Raw genomic sequence first — 13,534 nt, 5'->3', positions numbered from 1 at the left:
TACTCTCTCCTCTGATAAAAAATATCTCATTTTCACTTTTTTTCTGTCTTAAAATAATTGTCCTTTTATGATATTTATTATTATTTTTCACTATCATACCCTTATTTATTAATTTTTATTTTATCCAATCACTTTTTTAATTATAATGAATAAGGATAATCTAGTAAATGATATTAGTTTTATCATCAAAATCAACCCATCTAATCATTTTCTTAAGCATTTAAATTGTTTAAATATGAATTTTTTTATGAGAGAGATGGAGTAGTAAATAAAAACTAAAATATGTGGTTATTTTGTTGAGATTTTATTAAAACGTGATTGTTATTGTGGGATGGATAGAGTAAGACAATGGTATGGTTAGTGAAGTGAAAAACTCAAAAAAGGAAATGGATAAAAAAAGGATTATTAAAAAGAAAGAAAAGAGTTTTTTGTCATTAGTGAAAGAGAAAGTGAACGGTGAAACGACATTACCATACAGGTCGTTTACCTTTCCCTCCTTCACTTTCTTTGTCTATAAAAAACCTTCTAAATCTTCACATTCTAGTTCATGTTTCAACAAATAATCCTCTAAACAAACAAAAATTCCCTCACTCCTTTCTTTCCTTTTTCTTTCTACCCATTTTACGTTTTAGAATTTCAAAATTTCAAAAATCCCTCACTTAACCGGAGAGAAATGGATGTTCAGCAACGAAGCCTGAAAGCCGTCGAATGTTCAGCTCCCTCCGACAAATTTTCAAAAACGAAAAACGAAAAGCATGACTCACAACCACAACCTTCACTCTACTTAGCAAACGCGGTTTTCTTCGGCCTCTTCTTCTCTGTCGCATACTTTCTTCTTCACCGGTGGCGTGAGAAAATCCGAACCTCTACTCCTCTACACGTTCTCACAATCTCCGAGATTGTAGCTGTAGTTTCCCTCATCGCTTCAATTTTCTATCTTATGGTTTTCTTCGGCATTAGCTTCATCCTTCATCCGTTCGCCGCGTCTCGTGCCGTTCAGTATGATGAAGAAGACGAAGCAGAGATTGCTACAACCACCGGTTCATGTCTAGCCGAAGTTACACCGAAATTACCGCCGTTACCACCAAAAACCTCAGTCAAAAAAGTTACTCCAGCACCGGCTACGTTGCAGCTTTCCTCGGATGACGAGGAGGTTGTCCGAGCTGTGGTTTCAGGATCAATTCCGTCTTACTCACTTGAATCCAAACTCGGAGATTGCCGGCGTGCGGCGGCGATTCGTAACCAAGTGGTGGAGAGAGTTAGCGGAAGGTCACTTGAGGGCTTACCTATTGAAAATTTTGATTACAATTCTATATTAGGACAGTGTTGCGAGATGCCGATTGGATTTGTTCAGATTCCGGTGGGAGTTGCCGGACCTCTGTTGCTTGACGGAAAAGAGTTCACGGTTCCCATGGCAACCACTGAAGGTTGTTTGGTTGCAAGCACTAACAGAGGCTGTAAAGCTATTTATGTTTCCGGTGGTGCTTCCGCCGTTGTCCTCCGTGACGGCATGACTAGAGCCCCCGTTGTTAGATTCAACTCCGCCAAAAGAGCTTCTCAGTTAAAGTTCTATTTAGAACATCCTCAAAATTTTGATTCTCTGGCTCACACTTTCAACAAGTAATTTTCTACTTTCTATTTTTAGTTTCAAATTCTGTTTAATTTTATTCAAAATATTTTTTAACGTGGCAATAGTTAATGCAATTTATCTTTACAAATTATTACTCTGTCAACATGTCAAATGACATATTTGGTGTCTGTACTTCATATATTTTTATTCATTTGGGTAACTGATTCATTTGGATATTCAGGTCAAGTAGATTTGCAAGATTACAGAATATAAAAGCTACTATAGCAGGAAAGAATTTATACATTAGGTTTATGTGTTCAACCGGTGATGCAATGGGGATGAATATGGTATCAAAAGGTGTTCAAAATGTACTTGACTTTCTTCAAACCGATTTTCCTGATATGGATGTGATTGGTATATCTGGTAAATATTACATCATTAACAACTTTTCTTTAACTGGAAGTTTTTTCTATGGTCAAACTTTCTCTAAAATTGTGATGTAATGTGTTTTGGTTATGATAGGAAATTATTGTTCAGACAAGAAAGCAGCAGCAGTGAATTGGATTGAAGGGAGAGGAAAATCTGTGGTGTGCGAGGCTGTAATTAAGGAAGAAGTGGTGAAGAAAGTGTTGAAGACTAGTGTTGAGTCTTTGGTTGAGCTTAACATGCTAAAGAATCTTACTGGTTCAGCCATGGCTGGTGCTCTTGGTGGATTCAATGCGCATGCTAGTAATATTGTTTCTGCTATTTACTTGGCTACAGGACAAGATCCTGCTCAGAATGTTGAGAGTTCTCATTGTATGACCATGATGGAAGCTGTGAATAATGGGAAAGACCTTCATGTCTCGGTCACTATGCCTTCCATTGAGGTATAACTACTCTTTTTAGTCTTAACTATTTTGGTTGTTACATTAATTATCTTTAATTTTCAAAAATAAATGTTATAGTGGCAATTTAACACAATTCCTAGTAGTAAATAGTAACTCTCTTTATTTTGATGCAGGTGGGAACAGTTGGTGGAGGCACACAGCTAGCATCACAATCAGCTTGTTTGAACTTACTTGGTGTGAAGGGTGCTAGTAAGGAGTCACCGGGAGAAAATTCAAGGCAACTGGCAACAATAGTAGCTGGTTCAGTCCTTGCCGGAGAGCTTTCACTCATGTCCGCTATTGCAGCCGGTCAGCTGGTAAAGAGCCACATGAAATACAACCGATCTAGTAAAGATGTCACCAAAATTGCTTCATGAGTTGGCCAAATGACAACTGTGATATAAATAAACTTGCATGTATCATCAAGTATAATAATGAAAGAAAAAGAAATTTCAGTTTAAGAGGGCGTTAATTAGTGGTGCTTGGACATATATAACCTGAAGTTGTACAGAAGCAAATGAATGTTCTTTTTTAAGAAAATGAAAAAAAATAGTGTTGTTGTATGTCTCAAGTCTCATCTATTTGTCTCTTTTCTTACTTGTATTTCTAATTGTGTTGTAATCTTCATTACTTGTCATCTAAAACTCGAAGATCTAGTACTTGTATCCTAATTGTATTGTAATCTTCATTACTAATTCTATGTGTTGCCACTTTGTAGGAAGTCAATCTTCCCCGACATCACTATAACTAAAAAAATTATTTGATTTTATTGTCATCAATAGATGCTACTTTTGGATCTTATGAGCCACCGTAATTCTACAACTTCTTCATGAAATCATCTAGAACTTTGCATAATATTTTATGCAGAAGTTTTTGCTTTATCAGCAGCTCCCAAACAGAATTCTTTTGGAGGATCTAGAGTTGTAAACAGTTATCTCACAAATTTTATGCTAAAATTGATAAATCAGACATTTTTGAGAATTGTGGCTTGAATTTTGTCAATCTAAATTGTTGAACAAAATATTGAAAGATTGAACAGAACCATTTCATCAATTAGAACCAAAGACAAAAACTAAGGAAATAATGTAGAGCTTTAAACTATGAAAGACAAAACACAATGTATGAGAAGAGATCAATTGGATCTATTTATAAATAACAAATCCTGTATAGAAGGATGAGATTGTGGACCATTAATGTTTATCTATTCCAATACAAATAAGTGATGGAGAAAAGGATTGATGAAATGTAAATATCAAAGGACCGCTTCAATTCATGGTGATATTGAATCTGTTCTCATTGAATACAATAGAAATATGAACAATGATAAGGTTCCTTGTACATAGGGAAACAAGTGAAATAGAAAAGATGAAAAATACAACTCTAAGAGGTTCAATCGGTGGTGAGAGGATTCAAACACAGGCTATGAGAGGTTCTGGTGAGAGGATTCAAAGATAAACACTCTTGAGAGGTTTAATTACACCGTTTTTCCAGAAATAAAGCCTCACATCACCCATGCTTAATGTTTTCTAATGGCTACTGTTTGTATATTGAAAAAGGAACAGAGTAGAATTCTATAGAGCGGAACAAAATAGAGATATCATTCTATTGTTTAAGTATTTTAGACAAAATAAAATAATTTTGTTATTCCATCCAAATCAAAAGATGAAAATATAGATAGAAAAATAATAGAATAAGATATAGTAAAATGCTACATTACATCATTTTTTTTAATTAATCCAATAGATCATAAATTTATATCATTTCATTCTTATCACTTTCCATTTCATTAAATTAATTCAAACATACCCTTAAAAACACTTATTACTTCCTTTAATCTCAGAATAAATATTCTAATTATCCATTTTAAATAAATTGAGAGAATTTATATATAAACAATATATTTTTTAATTAAAATATTAAATGTTGAATTAATAATAATATAATTAGTTTTAGTATAATTATTTGATTAAAAAATTATTCAATATTATATTAAAAATTAGGTTTAATTGGTACCAGGACATTAGAGTCACCGGCACAATCCTAATCACTAGATTGTGTGGGTGTACATAGGCTGGATCAATTCACAAAATTAGTAAAATTCATCCAAAAAAGTGAATTGGATTGGGTAATTGGATAAATATGAGTTTGAAAATTAAAAAATCCATTAAAAAGATTGGGTTTCGGGTAAAACCAGACCCAAATCCAAAAAATCCATTAACTCATTAATAAAAAATTTATTATTATAATTTTAATGATTTTGATGAATATTATCTTAGTTATTGCAATTTTAGTCTCTTAAGATTTACTATTTTAGTGAATTATGACTTTAACTAATTTTGAATGTTTCACGGTTTAATATTTTTGATGTTAATACAATTCTATGTCACACAACTTTAATTTGTTGCTAATATTTTATAATAATTTTATTAATTGATGATATCATTTAATATTTTATGATGCTAAAAGATAATAAAAATATATTATCTAAGTTTTTTAAAGAAAATATAAATGTTGAGTAATTTTTATAAAAAAATATGATGAATCATCATTTTGTCATTTAATATTAATAAAAAGAAAAATTATTTGGGCAACCCATTATCCAACTCAATCCAACCCGAAAATTAATGAATTTGTCCAAACCGACCCATTGATGTAACGGAGAGTTATTTTACCTAACTCAAACCAAAGTTATATATATATATATATATATATATATATATATATATATATATATATATATATATATATATATGGTATTGAATTTGACAAAATCTAACTCAAACCGGTTCAGATACACCCCTAGTTAATCTGAATAAATCATCCAAAAATATATATTTGAGTTAATATATTTTATCCTCTTACCATATAAGACCGAGTTATACTTTACACTCCTGTAAAAAAAAAAAATGTTGTAAAAACACCTTTGTCATATAAAATTTTTGGTCGGCAAAAAAACTTATGTGACAAGCTCAATGAACATTTTTTTTGTTTTTTTAATTTCAGGAATTATTTTAAATGTTACATTGGCATTAATTTTGAGGATTCACCATTGGTGAACCCATGACCTTCGTATTATTTAAAACGGATGTCTGCCACTACTAGGACATGGATTAAGTCTCCTTGTTCTCAAAATTTTGGAGTTTTACTACATTTAAGTTTTATAAACTTAAAATAATAATAAATAAAATATCAATATAGCATTTAAAATAATTCAAAAAAAAGTCACGTCAATATTTTTGGAATTAAAAAAAATAAAGAAATAAAATAATTAATATGATGATTGAATTTCATATAAGAGTAAAACAAGAGGATCTTCAAATCTTATGGGGGAATTAAAAAAAATTTACTAGAAGTTTTTCAAAGCTCACCCATATGGCATAGTTAAAATACATATTAACCCTAAAAGTTAAAAATAAAATAAAAATATACTTGAATAGTTTTATTTGACCTAAAAGAGGATGACCCATAAGGAAGTAAGACAAGTCAAATGCACTAATGCATGTGGAGTATCTTAATAGTTCGATATGTCGCGCGGAGCAACATTGTGCAAGCATCTCAATAGAGTCGTAAGTGCTAAGGGTATACTGTTAGTCGCCCAGATTGGGGCTTGGGCTACACATAATGACTTCATGATCCATTTGCTTAATAAACGTGTGTAATGACGCGTCCCTACATAAATGGGTCGAAGAAGTCAGTCTAGGAGGAAAATCATATTCTCTATGATTGTAGAAAAAACAGGTCCCCTCTACTCCATGTTTCGTAGAGAAAAGTGAGGATAATCACTCTTTGGTTCTCAAAGCTCATGTCGGGGAGAATTCTATACATACCCCCCTTCCTCGAAGGGAGAATAGATCTAAAATATTTTTCACAAACATTGTATACAAAGCTTATCACAATCTTATGTGTTCTAGTAATAAACACAAACAAATACCCTAAACACCATAGACAACTCTACATAGTAAGAGGTTGTCTTCATGGTACTTTTATAGTAAGTACACCTGGCGCTCATCTTGGGGCCCTAGTAAAAATGACATGTGACACCATATTAATCAACGATCAAATCAATGCTTACCTTATAAATCCTCTTTAATATAGTGAACAGGAAAACAATTACTTTCGCCAGTAGCGGCTTCGGTGGCGACCAAGATGCCACAACTAAGATGCGTACCGCTATGGAGGACTTGTGTCGCCACGACAAGACTTAGTAGGATAATGCCCTTAACATTCCCAGTTCCAACATGAGACATATCCCATTGAGGAGACAAAAGCTTAAAATCCATAAACTTTCTCTAACAAGATTTTGGGCCCCCTATACTAGAAAATTTCAAGCCATCTTCACTCGCCAAATTCTATGGTAGAAGCAATCCCCATGAGCATGTCACCTCCATTAACACACATATGGAGATCATCTGAGCCTCAGACTATCTGAAATACAAGTTCCTCTTCGGCACCTTCAGGAACACCACACTGAGGTGGTATATGAGCCTACCGCAATTGTTAGTCACCGGGTATCAGGTCCTAATAAGGAACTTGGTCCATAAATTCTCAATGAGTAGGCACAAAAAGATGTTAACCACAAACCTATTCAATATTTTCCACGAACCTTCACAATCCTTAAGGGAGTATCTCGCCTGGTTCAATGAGGAGACTATCAAGGTCAACCACCTGAACCAGGAGATGCTTGTAGAAGTCTTACAGAACAGGTAGAAGTCTCACCTATAAGGCAAAGGCAAAATACCTATTAACCCTAAAAATTAAAAATAAAATAAAAATATACTTGAATAATTTTATTTGACCTAAAAGAGGATGAACCATAAGAGAGTAAGATAAGTCAAATGCACCGATGTATGGGGAGTATCTTAGCAGTTCGACATGTCGCGCAGAGTAACATTGGGCGGGCATCTCAATAGTGTCGTAAGTGCCAAGGGTATACCGTTAGTCTCCTAGATTGGGGCTTGGGCTACACGTAGTGACTTCAATATCCATCAGCTTAATAAACATGTGTAATGATGTGTCCCTACATAAATGGGTTGAAGAAGTCAGTCAAGGAAGAAAAGCATATTCTCCATGATTGTAGGGGAAAACATGTCCTTTCTACTCCATGTTTCGTAGAGAAGAGTGAGGATAATCACTCTATTGTTCACCAAACCCAGGTCTGAGGGAATTCTATATATAACCCATTCCTTGAAAGGAGAATATATCTCTCCAATATTTTCCAAAAAGGTTATATACGAAGCTTCTCACAATCCTATGTACGATGGTACTAAACACAACCAAATACCCTAAATACCACATACAACCTTACATAGTAAGAGGTTGTCCTCATTCTACTTTTATAGTAAGTAGACTTGGCGCTCATCTTAGGGCCCTCGTAAAATTGACATGTAACACCCTATTAATCAACGACCAAATCACTATCTACCTCATAAATCCTCTTTAATATGGTGAACAGGCAAACAACTACTTTCGCCAGCAGCAACTTCAACGACAAGAGACCTATAGGTTCCATGGCAGAGATAGTGGCGCACGCCAAATACTACACAAAGGGAGAGGAAATAATCCCAAGAAAAAGGATATGGACACTAAAGAGAGAATGTCTAGCCATTATGACTCTCCACCGCAACAATTTATTAGCAATTATACCCCACATGTTAGAGATAGTGAGACCTTTAGGCGGATATGGAAACCTATGTATAACTTTAAGCCCTTGAACACTTGTTATGAATAGATATGGCACAAAGTCCTCCACACACATGATATTCCTCATACACTAGCCCCAACTTATACGTCATAGGACCTGAGATCAAGGGCCACCATACCGAAGACTGTTATCGGCTTAACAAGGAGATCAAACGCCTCATCGAGAAAGGCCACTTGAAGAAGTACGTTCGAGGAGACTCCTACCAATTGTCATCCAGATCCAAGTCTTAGGGGAAGAACCCTGATGGGAGTCCCATACTCAATAATGTAAAGAATCCAAACAGGGGAGGTAAACACATACTCGTTCATCATACCATTAACACTATAGATGGAGGGTTCATTGGGGCGGGGAAAACAACTCTACTCGCAAGTGATATGCTTGCTAGATCATGGTGGTTGAAGGTTCACATATTAGTCAAGGTTCAGACTCACAAGAGACCGTAGAGTCTGAAATCACCTTCTTAGGGAAGGATGTTGATGGAATCCATCCCCATGATAACGACCCCATGGTCATTACTATGAGGTCCGATGATTGGTAAATTAAACGAGTTCTAATTAATCAAGGAAGTTCTGTAAATATCATGTATTGGGACGCCTTCAAAAGACTTTGCCTAGATTTGGACTAACTCGAAGCTTTCCAAGGTTCGCTGGTAGGATTCTCAGGAGAACAAGTTCATGTAAAGGGCCACATAACCCTGAAAGCTATGTCCAAAACGAAGCAAAATGCAAAGATGATTAAGGTAAGATATTTTGTGATAAACGCCCCCTTTCTCGTACGATATGATCATAAGGAGGTCTATTTTCAATCTCTTGGGAGCATTCATGTCTACGCTATATTTGTGTATGTAGTACATGTAGTCGAATGAGCACATTATGATTGCTCAAGGTGATCGGGATATCGATAGAAGGTGCTGCCAAGACAACTTGAGGTTGAAAAGGGTGACTATGACCATGACCCATAATCAGCATCCAAATGCATAAGAAGTAAATTTCATGGACATGAGTTCAAGAGCAGATCTCCATAAGGAGGAGATAACACCCCTAAAGAGAAAGATTTTTCCATGTTGTTCAAGAAGAGCATGGACTTACCAGGATATAATGATTGAAATGATGGAGCTTTAATAAAGCATCCTTGCCGTCCACGAGGCTATTGAATGTTAGATTCTCATGGAGGGCATGTACATAACCCATAAAAACTAACAAAAACGACATTGAAGGAAGCATAACTCAATTGTTAATATTGAAGCAATTTCAATTTTAAGATCTTTCCGGATCATTTTGGTGAAGAGTTGTGAAACCGTTTAGTGAGGAGGAGGTGACAAAGGATATTTGGATTTGTGATGATTTTAAGAGCCATGGTCCTGACAGTGTTAATTTTAACTTTATTTAAGGATTTTGGAGTGATTTGGAAGATGAATTTATGCATTTTCTTATGGACTTCAACTTGAATTAATGGTTTCTGATAGACTATAATTGCACTTTTATTGCTTTAATTTAAAAAAGTTCAAATCCACTAAGGTCATCTGACTTTCAACCTATTTCTTTAGTGGGTTGTATGTATAAAACTCTAGCTAAAGTCTTGGCTAATATCATCTAGCTAAAGTTAAAACTAATAAAGATCAAATTATGTTTAAAATTTATTTTGAGAAGGTTTGTGACTCCATTGAATGTGATTTTTTAGGTTTTGTTTTGTTAAGAATGAGGTTTCCTTCTAAATGGCGTCATTGGATTCATAACGTGTGAGTTTACCGTCAACCTTGGTTTTGCTTAATGGGAGCCCTACTAATGAATTTAGGTTAAAAAGATGGCTTATGTAAGACATTTATTATCCATTTTTGTGCTTATTGGAAGCAGAAGATTTGGATGTTATGATGAATGCTTCCATTAGTGTTAGGATGTTTTTTGGTTATTAGTTGAGATCAGAGTTAAACGTGTTAATCACACGTTCATAGTTTGTTGATGATACATTACTGGTGGTGGGAAAAAGTTGAGAGAACATTAGGACCTTAAAATTAATTTGATTCTTTTCGAGCTAGTTTTGCGCTTAAAAATTAATTTTCTTAAGAACTAGTTTTACTTATTCAAGGATAATTTAGGTGTAAGGTGTTGCTCAAATATGTTTTATTTTTATTTATTAGGAGATTTTACGGTTTAAGGTGTTAGTGGTGAAGTATGGTTTAGAGAGAGACCATGTCAATGATGGTGGGAGAGACATCGTCTTGGAATATGATATTGGACTATAAAAAGATGACACAAACTATGGTTTATTCTTAATAAATATATAACGGAAAAATACTAATTATACATGTGATCAGTATCACCTAAAGTTTATGTTAGATCATATGACATTCTCGTCACATACGTGTTTCTAGAAACATGTCTTTATTTATACTACTAAATATATGTTTTAATATTATTGCCAATGTTACGAGAATCTATAGAGCCACACACATAAGTAAATATAAGCGAGAGAGAATAAATAAACGAGTGATATTCATTTATTATTCGATGGTGAATTCTTATAACGCACTAAATCTAATTAGAGAAACATTTTGTACTGTAAACTACAATATGTATATGTAGTTCTATTAATATAATATAGTCACTCATTCACATATTCTTAAAACCCTAGCTGTAACACCTCAAAATTTGCCCTCCTCTCTTGGGACTAGCTTAGCATATTGCATTGCATTTCTTAGGTCATTAGGCATGGCATATTTGCATATCACGTGGCAACATAAGCAAGTCATCCTCCTAGGTCTTGATCAGAAGATAAAGAGGTTGAAAGATTCAAGTTAAGGGTCTCATTGAATTGGTCACTAATCATCTGAGGGTTGGTGCTTCAAATTAGGGTTTCCTGGTGCCTCAAGGAGGTGGATCATTATCTTGGTTGAAATGGTACATCATCATCATCATGGTCTTGTCATCACCAAGAGGTTCATTATGCTTGATCAGATACCTTGGGATTAGGGTTTTGACCTCTGGTCAACCCTAATCAGTTGTATAGGGCCAATCAGGGCTTGTCAAAGGAGATGAGGTCTTCATGAAGAATGGGGATCATTCTATGGTTTCATTGAGCTTATGGAAGCTAGGGTTTCATGTTTGAGCCATTTCATCAGGAGTTTGAAGCTCAAGTTCATCTGTGCATAGCCAATTCATCTATCAGTCAACAAAAGTCAACCACCAGTCAACTGATGGATTTGGAGGTGGGAGAGGGTTAGATACACTTCATTCATGTCCAAACAAGTTTCATTTGACATTTCAAACATCAACAATGAAGAAAATAAAGTCAGATGAAAACTTTCCAAAAATAGAAAGTGACTTGTAATTCACAATTGCCAAAAATGGAAAGGTTTTATCCTTAAAATTACATGTCCAAAAATGCTTCAAATGAAATTTTGTCCAACATGAAGGTTGTAGATCTTGCTCTCAACTTTCCAAAAAGTCCAAGAACACCCATTTCTCATTTGTGGTTAGCAAGTTATGATCAAATCATTGTCAAGACATTTTGAACTTCAAACTTGGATAACTTTCACACCACAAGGCCAAATGGAGTGGGGTTTTTTGCTACAATACCCTTTTAACATCTTCTATCCAATTCATGCATTGCCATTCATCAAAAATCATCACAAAAATATTGCATTTTTCATGTGATTTGAATTTGAAATTTGGAGGGAAAAGTTCATTTTCAAGAATATGCATTTTCCACACATAATTTCACTTGCCTTTGCCTCAAAATGATATTTGGAGTGTGTTTGGACAGAAACTCGTGCACTGTAGCATGCATTCCATGCACATGAGGGGTGAATGGCAAATTTAGCACACACTTGCAATTTCATTAACCACTTGCATTAACAGTAATCATGATTAGCAACATGTTTAACATCACATATATAAACCTAATTCTAACTGTTTTTGTGATTAACACTTCATAATTCAGAAATCTAGATCTAGATCTCAAGAACTCTTCATTTTTCCTCTCAATTTTTCTCCATTTTTCTGCACAAACCTTGCATCATACTTGATCTAATCTTCATCCATGTGCATAATTGAGTGGAATTGAAGCAAGGAATCATCATTTTCAAGCCAAATCGTGGACTGTTGCAAGTGAACTCATCCATGGCAGTTTGAGTTTTCATCAAGATCAAGCATAACTGAGTTGTTCTTCCTCATTCATTTATCTTCCTTATCTTCATTAAGCATCTGTTTCACTGTGCCAAGGCTTGAAATCCACAAAATCAACTCTGCCATCCAATCAAGGTGAGATTTCGACTTGCTTAATTCTTGAAATCCATGGATGCTTTTGGTAGATCTTTGAGTGTAGGTCATGCTGCAATTTGAATCGTTAAATTTCGTTGAGAAACAAGGAAGTTATGTTGATTAGAAGTTTCATGCATGAATATGTTTCCCTTCGTATCTCTTGATCCAGGAAGAATTAGGTCTAAATGATTTGTGATTCGTGTTGTTGGTTGAAAGAGGAACACGATGATATAAAGTTTGTTAAAATCTGGTACAAAAGTTCTTGAGCTAGGGTTTAGGATGAACATGCGATGAACATTTGATTTTTTTCGTTTCCAGATGCGTTTGATATGGTTCAGCGCTATTTTGCATGGCTTTAGGTGTTATCCCTGCATGTAGTGGACCACGTGTCCACTCACTTGACTGTAGCGCGCCTCTATTCAAAACCACACATGCTTTGATCCTTGGCGAAGACACTTCCATTTGGCCTTTTGCATTTTTTTTCTTTATGCCATGCCATGTTCATACCATACTTCCATGTGCATTTTTTATTTTTTTCTCCAATTGAAAAATTCATAACTCCTAAAATAATTGTCCAAATCATATGAGATTTTTTCCATTGTGTTCATCATGATCTCTAGAATTTAATGAATATTTTTCCAGAAATTGTGTACTGTTGGATTTTTATTTTGCTTAGGGATTGTGTATGTGTATGTTTTCATGACCTATCTTGCCATATCCTTCATGAAATGATGATGCTTGATCCAAAATTCTTGAAACTTTGCATGCTTAAAATAGACATCTCAATGAACATTTTGGTATAGAGTTTGCATTTTTTGCTTTCCTGGATGATGAGATACGAGCTGTTGAATGTAGGTGTGACAATTTGTGTCACACCATTTCTTGTTCAACTTGTGGAATTTATTTACCATGTCATTTCTATGCCAAATAATCTGAAATTTTGCATGATGATGCTTCTGGATATTAGCTTCACTTGTGAATTTGTTTGGATTTTTTGGATGTATTTCCAATTTGATTGAGATTTTCTTTGCTGATTGGTAAAGTTTGGACCTTTTGAGAGTCATGATCTTAGATGATTTGTGAAATTCTTGATAAGTATCACATGAACTTGAAATTTTGAGGAGTGATTCTAGAC

At 34.5% G+C, this 13,534-nt stretch overlaps 1 protein-coding gene across 1 annotated transcript; it reads left to right on the top strand.

Moving 5' to 3' along the window:
- The first annotated feature begins 488 nt into the window (after positions 1 to 488).
- LOC127119956 (3-hydroxy-3-methylglutaryl-coenzyme A reductase 1) lies at positions 489 to 3,134 on the top strand. The gene is made up of 4 exons (XM_051050334.1): positions 489 to 1,620; positions 1,812 to 1,993; positions 2,093 to 2,439; positions 2,574 to 3,134. Exons 1-4 carry the CDS (start codon positions 674 to 676, stop codon positions 2,814 to 2,816), a joined length of 1,719 nt encoding a protein of 572 aa, XP_050906291.1. The 5' UTR covers positions 489 to 673; the 3' UTR covers positions 2,817 to 3,134.
- Positions 3,135 to 13,534: the final 10,400 nt, after the last annotated feature.

Source organism: Lathyrus oleraceus, chromosome 2 (genome assembly GCF_024323335.1).
Source record: "Lathyrus oleraceus cultivar Zhongwan6 chromosome 2, CAAS_Psat_ZW6_1.0, whole genome shotgun sequence".
Classification (NCBI taxonomy): Eukaryota; Viridiplantae; Streptophyta; class Magnoliopsida; order Fabales; family Fabaceae; genus Lathyrus; species Lathyrus oleraceus.
The sequence above is the reverse complement of the archived record's forward strand: the minus strand, read 5'-3'. Positions and strand labels throughout refer to the sequence as shown.

Excerpts from the sequence above, each read along its gene's own strand:
- LOC127119956 (XM_051050334.1), top strand. The coding sequence starts at position 674 with ATGGATGTTCAGCAACGAAGCCTGAAAGCCGTCGAATGTTCAGCTCCC. Across the intron at positions 1,621-1,811 it reads CTGGCTCACACTTTCAACAA|GTCAAGTAGATTTGCAAGAT; the intron begins GTAATTTTCTAC and ends TTGGATATTCAG. Across the intron at positions 1,994-2,092 it reads GGATGTGATTGGTATATCTG|GAAATTATTGTTCAGACAAG; the intron begins GTAAATATTACA and ends TGGTTATGATAG.